At 42.0% G+C, this 17,931-nt stretch overlaps 1 protein-coding gene across 1 annotated transcript; it reads right to left on the bottom strand.

Annotated features, from left to right (window-relative positions):
- On the bottom strand, positions 1 to 4,415 carry LOC116224571 (C-type mannose receptor 2-like). Its single transcript, XM_042710389.1, has 5 exons — positions 4,356 to 4,415; positions 2,846 to 3,229; positions 2,091 to 2,435; positions 309 to 857; positions 1 to 78 (listed from the first exon to the last, which is right to left on the bottom strand). Exons 1-5 carry the CDS (start codon positions 4,387 to 4,389, stop codon positions 71 to 73), a joined length of 1,320 nt encoding a protein of 439 aa, XP_042566323.1. The 5' UTR covers positions 4,390 to 4,415; the 3' UTR covers positions 1 to 70.
- Positions 4,416 to 17,931: the final 13,516 nt, after the last annotated feature.

Genomic DNA, 17,931 nt, shown 5'->3' with positions numbered 1-17,931 from the left:
TTGATGTGAAGCCGCTGGAGTCAATGAGAAGAAACAGAAGGTCTTGATCCTGGACTTCCATCCAGGTCTTCTACTCACCTGCGAAAACAGAGAGGTAAAAGCACACATTCATTCATTCATTCACTTTTCATCCAAGTAATTTCATTTTCATCCATATATTTTCACTCACTCACTCTCACACACACACACACACACACACACACACACACACACACACACACACACACACACACACACACACACACACACACACACACACACACACACACACACACACACACACACACACACACACACACACTCCTCACCCTCGTCAGTAGCACAGATGAAGTTGAGTTTGTCGGTCTCAGGCTTGCTGACCCACAGCTGCTCTTCTCTAGACATCACAGCTCCTGCTCCCCCACGCGCCTCCTTCCTGCCGGGCAAGCTCCCCTCATCCCAGAGGGTGGAGCAGACGGTCTCTCCCTTGACCCATAACCACACGTCCAGTGGGCACAGGTAGTACAGGCCCAGCCACACGTGGTCAGTGGAGGCGTCTTTTGCCAACTTCTTCACCCAGTCGAGGATCTCAGACGAGACGACGGAGACCAGGTCCATGCGGCGCGCTCGGCAGTAATACAACGCATCCCGCCAGCTCAGCTTCTCAGAAACCAGACGCAGCTTGTCTGGGGTAGAAGTGTGCAGCTTGTCTGTGGCAGAATTGTGCAGCTTGTCTGGGGTAGAAGTGTGCAGCTTGTCTGGGGTAGAAGTGTGCAGCTTGTCTGGGGCAGAAGTGTGCAGCTTGTCTGGGGCAGAAGTGTGCAGCTTGTCTGGGGTAGAAGTGTGCAGCTTGTCTGGGGTAGAAGTGTGCAGCTTGTCTGCGGTAGAAGTGTGCAGCTTGCAGATTTACTTTTACTTTACTTTTATTCATTTCACAGACACTTACAATTGAAGGACGACTTTTAGTCAGTTGGGTGACCTTTGAAGTACTAATTCTAGTGAATCTGACAAAGTGCAAAGACACCAGACACACACCACAGACACACACAAACACCACACCACACACACACCACACCACACATACACCAGACAGAAGAACTACACAGGAAGTGGTAGAGTAGTAGGCATGTTGGGCGCTGGAGGTGTTAGGAAAGAAGGTGAAGAGATGAGTCTTCAAGAGATTAATCCAGTTTGTTGTGTTTTGGCCACTGAAACCTATTCATTCCTCTTTAAAACAGACTGTACGAATGTATGTGAGCCACTCCAGCCATGGAAACGCCTGAGCAGAGGTACAACAGTTCTCACAGAAGAAAATAAAAAGTTTGTATAAATGTGTTACTCTGTAATCGTGTGGTCAAATCATTCCTCAAATTTAATTTCAAAACAAAATGAAGGAAATTATTTAAACCACATTAATGAAAGAAAATGTGATGGGTCGTCAGTGCGAACAGTACAATTATTATTACAATAACTATCGTAAAGATACTTATTACCGCCCCAGCTATTAAAAAAGTGACAAACAGTTAAAAACATTTATAGATCGAAAAATATTTAATCAATCAATCTTACATATTTCAGTAGCGGTGGGTGTCTAGATTAGGACTGGTAACTTGTTTGGATTTCAACTGAAACGTGTTTTCAGTTTTTTTCCGTTGTGTAGACCGACACGCAAATTTAGCTGATACAGGAGGTGGAACCCATAAACACCCTTTCTGTATATATGTCTATGGAAAGCTCTATGACCCTCACAAATTCTGGTTGCGAAATCGAATTCGTTCAGTTGGTTCCATGAGGGTTTGTACACACAGAAATGAATCGCTGTCTAGTACACTAAATAACGCTGTACAAGTGCAATTTTTTGCACACATACAAGTTAAATACCCCTTTTGGGTAGGAGCGTATGGTGTTTAAAATCCGTTATCCTGGTTGATACAGAAATCAATATTAAGTAACGTTTACCCGCGTGAGGGCGATTATAGGTCTCGGGCGGTAATACGGGTCGTTGCGATAGTACTACTACTAAGAAGAAGAAGAAGAAGAAAATCAGGTATATTTACGTTGTTTTATTTCAGTTCATAGGTCATCAGTGTAGATGGAAAACATGATCTTACCCCAGTGGCAGATGAAAGGATACTTCCTAAAACATTTTCTGTCTGTCCATTTGCCTTTGTTTGTAATCCGTTTTGTTACTGCACAGTTGTTATGCTTCTTGTTGTCAGGCCTGCCTTGTTTCCAGTATCTGAAGGAGGAGTTCCTCTGGTCAGACCACATCCAGTCATCTCTAAACAGGCCGATCCAGACAGCTTTATCTTGCGCTGTCTCGTTAATCCGCTGGTTCTCCTCCTGGTTCCTCACACTCACCAGATCGGTGTAGTGTTCTCTGCAGTAGCTCTGAGCTTGTCTCCAGGATTTGTTCATATCAATAAGAACATATGACTTATTGCCACGGTGGGTACCTTTAAGACAAAAACTCTTCCGCTTAGCCATGACTGCATGAGGCGTTTAGCAGTAAGTAACATTCAATGCAGGAATATTCCTGAGATGTTTTTTTCTTTTTTTAAATAGACATTTGTACATGATCTGTACAGTATTTGGTATGATCTAAAATTGCTACATGAATTCAGGAACAAAGAACAACTTGAAATAATAGAGTATTATTAATATAAATGGATATAAATCAATTTTGCTTTCAGCAAGTTAAACATGTGGATTCAGTGCTGCCAAATTAACTATTTTACGATTTTGCACAGCCTCATTAATTAAATAGAGTGATTTGATGGATTTCTTTCATGGAAAAATCGCACATTTAGAGAACAGAAGATGTCCTCCGAGCTTTAGCATTAGAATAAACACTAATGGTTCTCACCATTGTAGCACACGAATGGTTTTGTGGTTTTACAATCCACATTATTCCACTGACCCTCAGTAGTCAGTACTGTACATTTCTCCGTATCCAAGTTGTTAGGCTCATTTGGTTTCCAATCAGTGAAGTCAGCCTCTCCAGGACCGTAGAAACCTTCCTCTGCCAGAGACCACTTCCAGCTGGGGTTAGTCGTCTGATACAGCCCATTCCAGATAACCCCCTTAACACCTTCACCACTCTCCCTCACCATTCTCATGTCCTCCATGTTGGTAATGGTGGCCAGGTCAGTGTGATATTCCCTGCAGTAACTCTGTGCCTCAGTCCAGCTCTTTGTCTGGTTTACAAAGATGAAGTGACGAGGGACACTCAGGCACTCCATGACGAAACCTTTTTAAAGGGATCATTTGGAATTGTGTGAATGGTTTAAATCAGTGAAGGAACATGTACACACACACACACACACACAGCACAGCACAGAGATAAACACTGCAGTCCGTTTGATGGTAGGAATGGGGAGCAGAGCCCTATAGACACCTTCAACAAGGTACTTCTGTTGAGACGATTTTATTGTTTTGAATTGAATTGAATCTTTTCGCAAGTGCACATGGCTGCTGTGTAGGTTGTGCTGTTTCCTTTATTATAAGATGGCGCCACATATTGTTCACATATTGTTTTTGTTAGGTGTTTTTCTTACAATTATTCCGCTTATTTTTAGCGCCATTTCTACCCCTTCAGGTTTAATAATACCAATTCCACTGCTGACTGGTCTGTCCTATCGTGTAGCGCGCTTTTAATAGGCCCTCTCCTAATTGCTTTTAATAGGGCCTCTCCTAATTGATTTGAATAGGCCCTTTCCTAATTGCTCATTATTTCTTAACTTTTGCAATCAGTTTTGAATTTGTAAACCTAATTCAACTGGCACTCTATTTGCCAAAATAATATTGCTGTTTATCTAAAAAGAGAAGAACATTTAAAACAACCAAAGCATTATGAAATGTAAGATTAAGGTTAAGGTCAGAGGTTGGGTTTGATGTGGGTTTAATTAAAGGTAATGTACACTAAATAATTAGAAAGGCTGAACTTGAATTCCAACAAATCCATCTGTAAAGTCTCTGTAGGCGGACTATCCAGAAAATGATTATATTATATTATCATTATTGTTATATTTCGTTTATGTCATTACACATGAGAAAACATGAAGTTGTATTACCAGCACATGTAATCAGCTCTATTACAGGTTTCATACACTTTATACTGTTATTATATCAACATTGCAGTATATATTACTCATTGCACTTATATGTAAATAATATGCCAAAACACACACACACACACACACACACACACACATACATGTGTGCACTATCAAAACACACACGCACACACATGTGTGTACTATCACACACACACACACATGTGTGCACTATCACACACATACACACATATGTGTGCACTATCACACCCACACACACACATGTGTGCACTATCAAAACTTTAATAACATTCCACCGACCTGAGACCAGCAGTAAGGCGAGTCTCCACTCCATGTCCTCCAACCCCACACCTACACCAACAATCAGATAATAATAGTAATATTGTAATCAAATTTAACATAGACAAACTTCCTGAAACCTCTACTGTCAATACCTTATTAATTACATTGATCAGTGCAAAGGCAAGTCATTGAGGAAGGGGGAGATTTTTGCACAGTGTGGGACAACTGCAAAACATATAGATTTTACCGGCACACTTTATTTGGATGCAAAGTGTAAACAAAGCATCTGTTGAAACTCTGTTAAGTACAATTTATAGTTAAGGTTAGGGTTTGGTTAAGGTGATGTTCAGTGAACAAATCAAAAGACTGTTCTGTTTACTGATCTGTAAAGTCTCTGTAGGCAGACTATCCAAATATAGATAACTTTTTTTTTAACCATCATCACCACATATATATAGTATATAGCAATTTATTTCAATTCCACATTAATACATAACAACCACTTTCAATATGGATAAGGAAAAGTTCTATTATCAGTCCACAAATCATTCATTTCCGCCATCTTCAAAAAACAGCTGTGTTACAATATATTTCAATCGGGGCTCCACTGCTTTACAGACATAGATAAATGAGACATAAATGAGCGATAATTCAAAGAGCCAGTTATTTTTGAAAGGGATAAATATGGACTCACCTGCTAAGGGGATGAATTGGGTTGGCTGTCGCTCTGTGGTGGAGTATTTCTGTGTGCCACTCCAGACACTGCTCTTCTCAGACTAACAGGTACTCATTATGTGTACCCATACCACACACACACACACACACACACACAACACAGCATGTTTGTCCTGCCTGCCGTGAGCCAAGCTACTTGCAAGTTAGAGATAATCAAATTCGTGCAAGGTTGTTGACCTAAATTTACACCCTGGGGATATCAAAGGCGTCTACAGCAGTGATAATCAAATAGGCGCATATTTGTTTGTAAATATGTGAAGCATGCAAAAGGAAGTGAAACCTACCCCTGGGCGTTTCAATGGTGATCTAACCTAACCCTAGATCTACAGCAGTGATAATCAAATAGGTGCATGTTTGTTTGTTCCATGTAGAACATGCAAGAGGAAGTGAATTCACCCAAACCTACCCCTGGGGGTAACAATGGTGTGTTTTGTTGTCATTCCGTAACTATTAGATACAGCTGATTCTAAGAGAAACACACGGGCCCTCGCCTCTGTCAGCACCACAGCCAGCATCCTCAGGTTGCATAGAAATACACCCGTGATGGCTGCCCAATCGTGTGTATCAGAATCAGAATCAGAATCAGAATCAGAATGGGATTTATTGCCAAGTAGGTTTACACCTACTTGGATTTTTTTCTGGTGTGAAGGTGCATACAGTAAACATAAAACATAAAAACATAGAAACACAAATATTTACCACGGTGTGTGTGTCCTACTCCAAACCTGGGAAAAGTGTGTGTCCTACTCGGAACCTGGGAAAAGTGTGTGTCTTACTCCACATATGGGAAAAGTGTGTGTCCTACTCCACACATGGGAAAAGTGTGTGTCCTACTCCACACATGGGAAAAGTGTGTGTCCTACTCCAAACCTGGGAAAAGTACGGGAGACGAGAGGAGCAGGGGGCAGAGGGAGTGGCTTTCACACACACAGATGACAGGAAATGTATATATTGTATATATTAATACCTTCTGGGCATAAACTGCCTTTACAGCCTATTGCTAGTCCTGTTTCCCACTGATGGAGATAATTTGCAAACACTGTTAATTACTTAAGAATGTATGAATCATGTGCTTATGAAAGCAGAAACATGGCTTTTCTGTGTTTCTGCGTGTGTGTAACTTAGAATATTAGGTGCCACTTAGTCTGCATATGTACAAGAGCATGTTTAGACCAGAAGTGATAAGAAGGGTCGAACTGTGCTTCTTCCGACCTTGCAAAACTTCCATCCTTGCCTTGGACATCAGAAATCCACCACGTGGTTCTCTCTGCTGAATGCTCAACTTCTGTCTATATAAACCTTGTGCGATGTCTTTATCATTGCTTCACTTTCATACTTGTTTTGTGAGTGAGCCCAATTGCAATTGTTGTTTGTCTAATAAATATACTTATATGCAGCTCCGGAGTCCTGAGGTAACTAGGGTGAATTTTCACTTATCACCCACTCTCCCCTTCTATGACTGATCTACAGCAGTGGTAATCAAATAGGTGCATATTTGTATGTAAATATGTGAAGCATGCAAGAGGAAGTGAATTCACCCAGACCTCCCCCCGAGGCTAAGAATGGTGTGTTTTGTTGTCATTCCGTAACTATTAGATACAGCTGATTCTATGAGAAACACACGGGGCCCTCGCCTCTGTCAGCACCACAGCCAGCATCCTCAGGTTGCATACAAATACACCCGTGATGGCTGCCCAATCGTGTGTATTTACCACGGTGTGTGTCCTACTTCAAACATGGGAAAAGTGTGTGTCCTACTCCAGACATGGGAAAAGTGTGTGTCCTACTCCAGACATGGGAAAAGTGTGTGTCTTACTCCAAACATGGGAAAAGTGTGTGTCTTACTCCAAACCTGGGAAAAGTAGACGAGACGAGAGGAGCAGGGGACAGAGGGGTTGAGATGTGGATTTCGTCCCTGAGAGAGGCAGTGTCAGCAAAGGCGAGATTTTTGCACGGTGTGGCACCACTGCCGTCTGGTATCCTTACATCTCTGACACAGATTTCACCGTATGCACATTAATATAGCAATTAATACAACAAGGGAGGAGGAGGGGGTAGATGGACGAGAGATGATTTTCGTCATTGAGGACGAGGGGAACATGCAGATCCACCCGGTGCAGTGTAGGCAAATAATTTGAATTTGTTTATTTGTGCTTTTACTGCACGCACCAAACAGCGTGGATCAGCGCTGTTCTCTCGAGATAGTGCCCGTCACTCTCGACCCTTGTGTCTGAGAGCAGGAAGTTTGTTACCACGGCTTCCTGGTTTCGGAGGCCCAAATGGGGCCGTTAGCACAGGGAACAGTGTCGCTACTGGATGGTAGTCCTTTAGCGGATGGTAGTCCCTCGCATGCGTCACTTTGCGACACTGTTGACTGCTGTAGCCTGAAGCCGCGCAGGCGTCACAACGACAGATCCATTTTCAATCATGGAGGAAAAAAGCGACGAAAGCCAGTTTTATCCAAACATGACCATTTATTTAAAAACGAGGAAGATGTTGTCACAGTGGACAAAACAGATGAGGTGGAGGATCAAAAAGTCTCTCCCCAGTTTCGTTTCATATGTTGACGTAGAGCCTTATGCTGTTAGCCGTTTACAACATAATTAAATATAACATTAAATATACCCACATTATGCGTTAAGACAAGCCCTGTTAAACAGAGCTTGACTGCTAGATATACAGACTCAATCTATATAAACTTTGGGAGGACAAATAACATACCGAGACTGGATGCAAGTTCAGAGAACACTCAATCACTTTATTTTGTGCAGGTGCATCAGCTTTTATAGACAGTCACATGACACACACACCTGAAATGCATGAGCAATAATTGGGAGCACAATCAGTTCTCAATTATTCAATTAACACCCCCACTTGATCACACATTATTGACAACCATAGATCATACAAAAAAACAAAAAAACAACAACAACAAAAATAAAAAAATAAAACAAACATGGAAACCAACTGCACTTAACTGGCTATACCCCAAACAGGAACATAGAAAAAGTAAATAGCTTTGCTTTAGTAGCTGGTTTTGTCATCAGGTCAGCTACCATCTGGTCTGTTGGGCAATACTCCAAACATACTTTACAGTCATTAACAGTTGATCTCACAAAATGGTATTTTATATCAATGTGCTTACATCGCTGTCTGCTGACTGGATTCTTGGCTAATGCAATTGTACCTTGGTTATCTTCAAAAATCTTAGGTACATCATACAAACAGTCATCCAGATGTTCAAGCAGTTGAGATAAGTAAAGACACTCTTGTGTGGTGGCGGCCAACGCCATATACTCTGCCTCACAAGTTGACAGTGCTACAGTTGGCTGCTTCTTGGTCTTCCAGGAAATCAGAGGACCATTCTCACTCAGACTAACACAATAACCAGTTGTACTGCGTCGGTCAGTTGCATCACCTGCCCAATCTGCATCACTGTAAGCAAACAACCTCAGCCCATCACATTTTCTGTAACACATTTTGTCATTTGTGCCCTTCAAATATTTCAGTACATGCTTAACAGTTGTCCACTGCTCTTCTGTCGGCTCACTGAAATGCTGTGACAGTTTGCTTACAACAAAACTCAGATCAGGTCTGGTGCATGAGGTTAGGTAGATTAGGCTACCCACTGCCTCTCTGTATTTTCTGGGGTCACCTAGCTTCTCATCATCAGTGTAATGCAGCTTTGGTTCACAAGGTGTCGACCTGGGTTTACAATCCTGCATATCAAACCTGTCAAGCAGCTTGTCAACATAGCTCTGCTGTGACATGGTCACACATCCATTACACTGGTCAAAAGTGATACCAAGAAAATTCTTCAGTCTACCCAAATCTTTCATCTGGAACTTCACAGTAAGCATCTCTTTTACTGCTTTTAAAACTCTCTCATCACAGGCTGCAATAACCAGGTCATCAACCCAGATCAGTACGATCACCTTGTCATGTTCCGTTTCTCTCTGATAAACACAGTGATCGGCTGGGTTCTGTACAAACATGTTTTCACAAAGATAGTCATGCAACATTTTGTTCCAGTTTCGACCTGATTGTTTAAGCCCATAAAGTGACTTCTCTAGTCTACACACCATCTTCTTCTGATCTTTTACATCATAACCCTCTGGCTGTTCCATGTAAATTTCACAATCAATTGGTGCATGTAGGTAGGCAGTTTTTACATCCATCTGATGTAGGATCAGATCTTCCTGGGCAGCTTTCTGCATCAACACTCTCACACTAGTCAGGTCGGCAGTAGGAGAAAACGTTTCTCCATAGTCTACACCCATCTGTTGACTGTATCCCTTGCTACATAGCGGGCCTTGTACTTGTCAGATCCATCAACATTGGTTTTGAGAGTATACACCCATCTACCCCCCACTGCCTTCTTGCCCTCAGGTAAGGTGGTCAGAGTAAATGTGTTGTTATCCCTCAGTGCCTTCATTTCCTCATCCATTGCATTTACCCACTCTCTTGAGTTGGATGAAGTCACAGCATCTCTGAACGTCTGAGGTACATTACAAACTATCCTGTAGCAATAATCAATATTGATCTGAGCCTGATCACTCTCTATCCCATAGAAGTCTGGCCTCCTCCTCTCTCTAGCAGGGTATCTCCGTGGAGACTGGGATTCTGGCTTGGCCTCACCTGTCTGTAGGCCTATCTGGCTTGGACCTGGCCTAGCCTCTGGGATGTCATTCTGCTCGGGTTTGCCAGGGTCAGGTCTGGTTGTGCTAGACTGCACACCACTGTCATTGTCGGACATGTCATCAGTCTGCTGTCCCTCAACACATGACATGAACCTCACCAGTCTGTGCTTCATCACCTTCCTGCTGTCAGGGTAGTAGACCATATAGGCTGGACTGTTCTTGTCATAACCAACAAAGATGCCTTTGTCAGACCTTGACTCTAGCTTCTTCCTGTCCTGCCTGTAGGCGTAACACACAGTACCAAACTTCTGCATCCTGGAGACATTAGGTCTCCTTCCTGTCAGCATAAAATAAGGTGTCTCTCTGGTGCGGTTGTTGAAACATCTATTCCTCACCACTGCTGCTGTCTGGACCGCATACGGCCATAGCTCCTTGGCTAACTGGCTCTCCAAGAGCATACATCTAGCCATGTCAAAAAGGGTTCTCCAGTTACGCTCGGCAGTGCCATTCTGGTGTGGTGAGTATGGTGCTGATGTTTCATGTCTGATTCTATTTCTACGCAGTAGGGCTTGGTAACCCTGCCCTGTGAACTCGGTACCATTGTCAGACCTGATACACTTCACTTTCCCATATGGGGCTGTGTCGGCTAGAAACCTCTCGGTGGCTTCTACAGTGTCACTCTTGTGCTTTAGACAGTACACAAACACTGCACTTGAATAGTCATCAGTAAAGGAAAGTGCATACCTATACCCTTCCTTGGATTCTGGGTCAATGGGGCCTGCCAAGTCAGTGTGAACCAGCTCTAAGGCTGATTTGGCCCTCACATCAGGATTCCTGTTCCTGCTCCGAGTGAACTTGCCCTGAGTACACACTTCACATATCATGGATTTGGACACTTTACCCCTGATTGACATGCCGTCCACAACATTCTCTAACTTCATGACATCAAAATTACAGTGCCCTAAAATCTCGTGCCACGTCTGAATATCATGACAGCTCATACATTGATCATTGTTTACTGGCACAGTAGGCAAATAGAACAGTCTGTTATGCTCATGAATGAGGAAGCGCGTACCGTCTTTGTGCTGCAAGACGTCTTCTCCTTCCTTGAAGATCACCGTTGCCCCACTGGAAGTTGCAGCTCTCACAGAGAAGATGTCTTGGGGATACGAGGGGATGTAAAGCGCCTGCTTCAGTGTGGCACTGCGGCGCCGCCCCCTGCTGTCGACCAGACACACCTCGGCGTCTCCTCTGCGCTCCTCGACCCCTGTGCAGCTTGTGCCATCGGCCAGCTCCACGCAGTGCGTCTCGGACTGGAATCGGTCATCGAAGCTCTTGAACTTCGCCAGGTCAGTGATGATATGCGAAGTCGCACCGGTGTCCACCATCAGGCCCTTTCTGGTGACACCACTGACTGGCTCACTGGTCACAAGCTTGAACACGAAGGTGTTGTCATCCGTCTCCTCGGACACTCCGTGCGCGTTGTCCTGCTGCCGCTGTCGCCATCCTCCTCGCCGTGCGGTACTCTCGCCCTGGCTGAACCACTGTTGACCACGCTGACAGTCTCTTACCTTGTGACCTCTCTGGCCACAACGGAAACATACAATGTCCCCGCTCTCGGTGCTGCGCGCACTTGCGCCTGCTGGGGTAACCCTCCTTGGATGCGCACGGGCCCCCATGACATTGTCGTCGGCCGCAGCTGTGCGCATACTTTCAGTGTTCTCATAACTGCGCAACTTTGTCTTGAACTCCGCAAAAGAGAGAGTCTCATCACTTTGAGTGACAAAAATGGAAAAAAGGCTTAAATGATTCTGGCAGCCCCTTCAAAATCATTGCAAGCAATAGTCCATCGCTTAAAACCTCTCCAGCATTACGCAGCGCTGTGATTGAAGTCTCGGCACGTATGACGTAATCAGTCACACTCTCACTACTCATCTTTTGCAAAGAAGTCAGTTCTGTATACAGGCATACAATACGGGGCTTACCCTTGCCTGCATAATAGTCGCGCAAAAGCTTGAGCGCTCCACGGCCGTCATCCGCTGCCTCTCGCATGACCAGAGACAAACTTTTGTCATCAAGGAATTGGATCAGTTCCGCGTATGCTTCTGCGTTCTTCGCTGCATCCTCAGCCAGTGCGTTTTCTTCCGCGCCATCGGCAGGCTGATTCAAAATTGTGTCCTTCAATTTCTGCAACAGCAGATGGCCCAAAAACGTAGTCTCCCACAGTTCATAGTTCTTTTCGTCTCCGTTAAACACAAGACGAGACCAACGTGAACTTGTACGTTCGCTCATGGTGCTGGCACTACAATCCGTGAGACACGCATTCAAACGCGCATACAAACAAATGTCTCTCGGTGGCTACTCACATTGGATATCTCTGCACACAAACGTCAAACGCATCTGGGCCCATAACCTGTTAAACAGAGCTTGACTGCTAGATATACAGACTCAATCTATATAAACTTTGGGAGGACAAATAACATACCGAGACTGGATGCAAGTTCAGAGAACACTCAATCACTTTATTTTGTGCAGGTGCATCAGCTTTTATAGACAGTCACATGACACACACACCTGAAATGCATGAGCAATAATTGGGAGCACAATCAGTTGTCAATTATTCAATTAACAAGCCCCATATGTTGACGTTTAAACCGTGTACAACATTATTAAATATTTAACGTATGTTCTTACGAGGTAGTAAATTGAATGGAGAAGACGTTCATTTACATGCAGCTGAATTCCTCCTTGAAGAGCCTTCATTTGCGTTTGAACTTTTGACATTATTTGCCTGTGAGTAGATATTCCAGTTCAATGCCTCACAGAGAAGCGGTAGGGCTGAAGTGCCAAGTACCAGCGAGTAACTTTGGCATTGTGGTCAGGTGCAGGTTTAGTACCTCATAGTCCTGGGTTCAGGCCAGGGGTCGCAACATACTTCTTGTTAGCCATGTGTGTAATGTGTAGGAGGGTCTTCATGGATCATAAAGATGGACCAGGTTTTCAAATTGAGTTTAGTTGAAAGTAGATAGCTCCTTCCTTCCTCTTATGTCAGACCTGTAAGGAGGAGCCCAGAGTGTCTCAGGTGTAAAACGTAATTGTCATGGCGGGCAAAGATGAGCAAAGTCCAAGAACACATACACACACTCCCCGTTAGACAGGCAGAGGTTGGCAACACTAGTAAATCAATAAACATAGAGAAATCGCTGGAACGCTAGGGACACGGGGAGACAAACTGGCAACGAGACACAAGATGATTAGGAAACAGGTGCAAACAATCAAGTTTGGGAGGACAAACGTCGCTTTCAAAACACTCTGTTGTCATGTGGACGGGCTCTGAGACTCATTCTTTATAAAACTTTGCTTTTTGCTTCCAATCTCCTTGACTGAGTTCACACTTCTCAGCCATTAAACAAAACCAAAGTTCATAAATCAGATACGGCAAGCATTCATTTATGTGGGTTTAAGGGTTTTACCATCCACTGTATTTGTCCCCAACTTCCTCAACATAATGCAGATCTTCGCCCAGTACGCCCAGAAGGATGTTTATACCGAGGTAATAAGGAGACAGGATAACAGTACACTGCTTTGTCTGGGAAGGACTAGCCAACATCCACCGCCACATCCACTCTTCCTATCCTGTGGCTTTCACTCATGGCCACATTCACACCATGATCAGACAGACGCCACAAGTAAAAATGATATCTGTCCCATTTTTGATGTGTAAATATTAGTGCTGTCAGTTTAACGCGTTAACGCAAACCCATTTTAACGCCGTTCATTTTTTTTAACGCACGATTAACGCGATTTATTTTTATTTTATTTTTTTAGATTAACGTTCTTTTTGGCCTCGCAAACTGTGTAGTAGGCTAACGTTACGGTTTGACTGAGTGCGATACGGTGAAATGGATGATAAAAAGCTTCTGAATGGAAAGTTTACTTTTAAAAGTTGTGTTGTGCAAAAGAAGCGAGCTTCACTGTTGTCTGAAAATGACAGGCAGCTGGCTGAAAGCAAAGAAGTAGTAGGCTTACCTTTTATTGGTAACCTAACTGTTACGGTTCATTGTTTCTGAAATAAGAGGCCTGACTGCTATGTTCCCAGCAAACTTGAAAAAAAGAAAATATTAAGCCATGGTTTAACTGCACTATAGGCTGAGTCCTTGTTTACCTGAAATGTGCTCTTTATAATTTTATTTTGTACCGCCCTGTTTGGCAATGTTGGTTTTCAATTAAATAAAACATTTGCATAAGGCAAGCCAATCCACTTTTCCATGTTGATAAGGGCATTAAAATTAAAATAAAATGATGGAAAAAATAAATAAACGAAGGGACATTTAGAATAGATAAAAAATTGCGATTAATCGCGATTCATTTTGAGTTAACTATGACATAAATGCGATTAAATATTTTAATCGTTTGACAGCACTAGTAAATATGATTCCTTGAGGGAAGCACAGGTTTGAAGCATGTTTTCAACAAGCAATACAGGTCAGAGTGTGCTGAGCTGGTTGGTCTAGTTCAGTGGTTTATTCAGTACATTTGTGTTAAAGCTTTCCCAGTCATTCCAGCACAAACCTGTTGCAGTTGAGAACATGTGTTTCCACAAATACTGTAATCTCTTCCCAGACATAAACAAGGATGAGGTTGTAAACCTTTCTATGTCATAAATACAATTAGCTCTCTTGAAATTCACTGTAAATAAGGAGGAGACAAATCAGACTGGCATCATAATGTCATGGTGTTTCCACTGGTAGCCAGATAAATGCTAAATGAAACTCACTGTTTTATGTGAACTGTACCTCTACGTGCTACATGTAGCTTTCCCAGACTAATGACTGAGCACAAAGCATCCTGATCACAGGATAATGGGGAATCTCACAGAGATTATTTTCATTGTGAACTCCAAATCATCACAAATATAGAATCATTGAACATTCATTTGTTCTCATTGATCATGTTAATTATCAATATTAGAAATAAGGGAATATAAATGTCAACCTCCATTATACAACACTACTTACAAACTCTTTTAATACATTTTTTTGGTTACTTAAAGAAACATACTTATTAATTCAAATAGTAACATGATGCAAGTAGGCATACTATAGCAGGCACAGAGAAATATATTTACTGTCCGGTGAAGTATTGTAGTGCCACACACACACACACACACACACACACACACACACACACACACACACACACACACACACACACACACACACACACACACACACACACACACACACACACACACACAGGCTCACACATATGTGTTAGGTGAAAATTCACCCTAGTTACCTCAGGACTCCGGGCTCACAATTGCAATCGGGCTCACTCCCAGCACAAGGCTCAAAGTGAAGCAATGATAAACACATCGCACAAGGTTTATATAGACAGAAGTTTAGCGTTCAGCAGAGATAACCACGTGGTGGATTTCTGACGTCCGAGGCAAGGATGGAAGTTTTGCAAGGTCGGAAGAAGCACAGTTCGACCCTTCTTATCACCTCTGGTCTAAACATGCTCTTGTACATATGCAGACTAAGTGGCACCTAATATTCTAAGTTACACACGCACACAGAAACGCCATGTTCCTGCTTACATAAGTAAATGATTCATACAAGGAATATATTAATACAATGCACTTGATTATTATATTCTGAAGTCATTAACAGTGTTTGGAAATTATCTCCATCAGAGTACAGAGATAATTTCTTCCTAAACAAAGACAGATACAGTGGAAAGGAGCTGTTGAACAACTACCGTATACCATACATGCAGTGACTTCAATCATTTCCGTAATAATTTTTACATCAGATTGAATTATTTGTTTTCTACACAGTGTTGAGGAATATTTAATGTGGAATAAAATGTGAATGGATTCATGAGAGTCCAGATATGTTGATATGTTTACAGTTAGGATCATTCTGAAGTTCAGAGAACAGCTGGAGTGCTGAGGGTCCAGGGTGATTCTCATCCAGCGTAAGCAGTCTGAGGGCTGATGGGTTTGATCTCAGTGCTGATGCTAAAGATCTGAAGCCTTCATTTGTAATACTGCAGCATGACGGGCTGTAGAGAGAAAGAAGGAAAGACTATTAGATCAGCTGAGGGACACATATGAGGACAAAGAGGGAAGCAGTTATTACCTCATGTGTTCTGTGCATGTTGGACATGTAAGACACGAAAATAAACCACATCCATATTTCTGAAAGTGGTGAGGATATATGTACAAAGTACAATATTTGAGTGTGAAATAGTTAATGCTTTGTGTGCTTTGTGTGCGTGTAAGTGTGTGTGTGTGTGTAAGAGTGTGTGTGTGATAAAAATGGAAAAGGAGAGTCTGTTTGTAAGTGTGTATGTGTGTGTGTGTGTGTGAGAGATAAAGATGGAAAAAGAGAGTGTGTTTGTAAGTGTGTGTGAGAGAGAGAGATAAAGATGGAAAAGTAGAGTGTTGTAAGTGTGTGTGATAAAGATGGAAAAGGAGAGTGTTGTAAGTCTGTGTGTGTGTGTGTTAAAGATGGAAAGGGAGAGTATGTTTGTAAGTGTGTGTGTGAGTAAGTGTGTGTGTGTATGTGTAATGAAGGTGGAAAAGAAGAGTGATAAGAAGTGTTTACTGCCTAATTATTAGTGACCCTTTATATGTGAAACCATGACAGTTCACTGTCACTGTCCGATTCACTGATAGCAACTCAGTATTTGGTCTTGTGATACTCACTCTAGTATTTGCAGTTTACAGTTGGGATCCTGCAGAAGAGCAGAAAGATGCTTCATCCCTGAGTCTCCTGCTTTATTCCCATTCAGCAACAGCGCTCTCATGTGTGAGGGGTTTGATCTCAGTGCTGATGCAAGAGCGCTGAAGCCTTCCTCTGTAATACTGCAGTGATCCAGGCTGTAGAGAGAAAAGGACAAATATTATTATTTTTCTTTTTAGATAAAGAAATGTTAAAAGGAATGTAAACTAAATTGTATGTATGTTTTTAAGTTTGTATATATGAGTGTGTGTATTTGTGCTTGCATCTATGTGTGTGTAAGTGTGTGGCTGTGTGTGTGTTTGTCATTGTGTTTGTGTATGTGTGTTCGTAAGTGTGTGGGTGTGTGTGTGTGTGTGTGTGTTTGTGTGTGTGTGAGTGTATGTGTTTGGAAGTGTGTGGGTGTGTGTGTGTTTGGAAGTGTGTTTGTGTGTGTGTGTGTGTGTGTGTGTGTGTGTGTGTGTGTGTGTGTGTGTGTGTGTGTGTGTGTGTCTGTAAGTGTGTGTGTGTAAGTGTGTGTGTGTGAGTGTTTGTAAGTGGAAGATTTTTTTTTAAATTAAACAGAAGTCAGGTCATGATAAGAAACACAAATGAGTCCTGGAAAGCGAAGACTGCAAAGACTACTTTGATTATCTTCAAATATTTTACATCCAATTAAATGTGGCCTACATGGCAGGGATTTCACATGTATCTTGTGATTATACATAATAAAAGTATATGAGATGTTCCAGGGCAACTTTTTATTAACTTCACAAGATCCTAAGTACTTGTTTCTGGCTACGTAACATATCTTTCTTTCATGTTCAAAACCATTTATATTTTAATGTTTTATTAAGCATAAATTATACAAACACAAAATTTGATGTATATTTATTTGTAGGGTAGTTTTATATATAATTGTACTTTTAATAATTCTAACTAATCACTCATTTGACATATCAATAAGAATTGAGGTTGTTAATAATAGCCCGTCTCTCATATTCTAGCATTAGTTGTACCTGAATCACTTTGTTACAAAACATTAACTGTTGGAAAATACACACAAATACGCATTTTTCTTCCCTTTTAACCCTCTCTGCATTCTTTACAGTTTTTTTCGATTGCTTAAACACAATTTTGACTGCTTTGTTTTGTTTTTCAATACACCTCACACAATTAGCACTAATTAAACAAAATATTTTGTTACCATATGAAACACACACGTTGCATATGACTGAATTCTGTTTGTACCACTTACACACTGCTGTTATAAACCTAAAACACTTTTAGCAATTCTACTTCTCAGTGATTAGAGTAGAGTAAGTAAAGTACACAGAGAAAGTGCAAATATACAATAAATTCAACAAACACTACACAAGACCAATTCTGCAGACTGATGAAAATATTATTTAATTCTCTCCATATACCCCAATCAGTCAACATGTCAACATAGAGAATCACAGAACAGAACAGAACAAAATATGTCCCAATTTC

The sequence above is a fragment of the Clupea harengus genome, chromosome 18, assembly GCF_900700415.2.
Source record: "Clupea harengus chromosome 18, Ch_v2.0.2, whole genome shotgun sequence".
Classification (NCBI taxonomy): domain Eukaryota; kingdom Metazoa; phylum Chordata; class Actinopteri; order Clupeiformes; family Clupeidae; genus Clupea; species Clupea harengus.
Note: the sequence above shows the minus strand (reverse complement) of the source record. Positions and strands in the feature narration are given on the sequence as shown.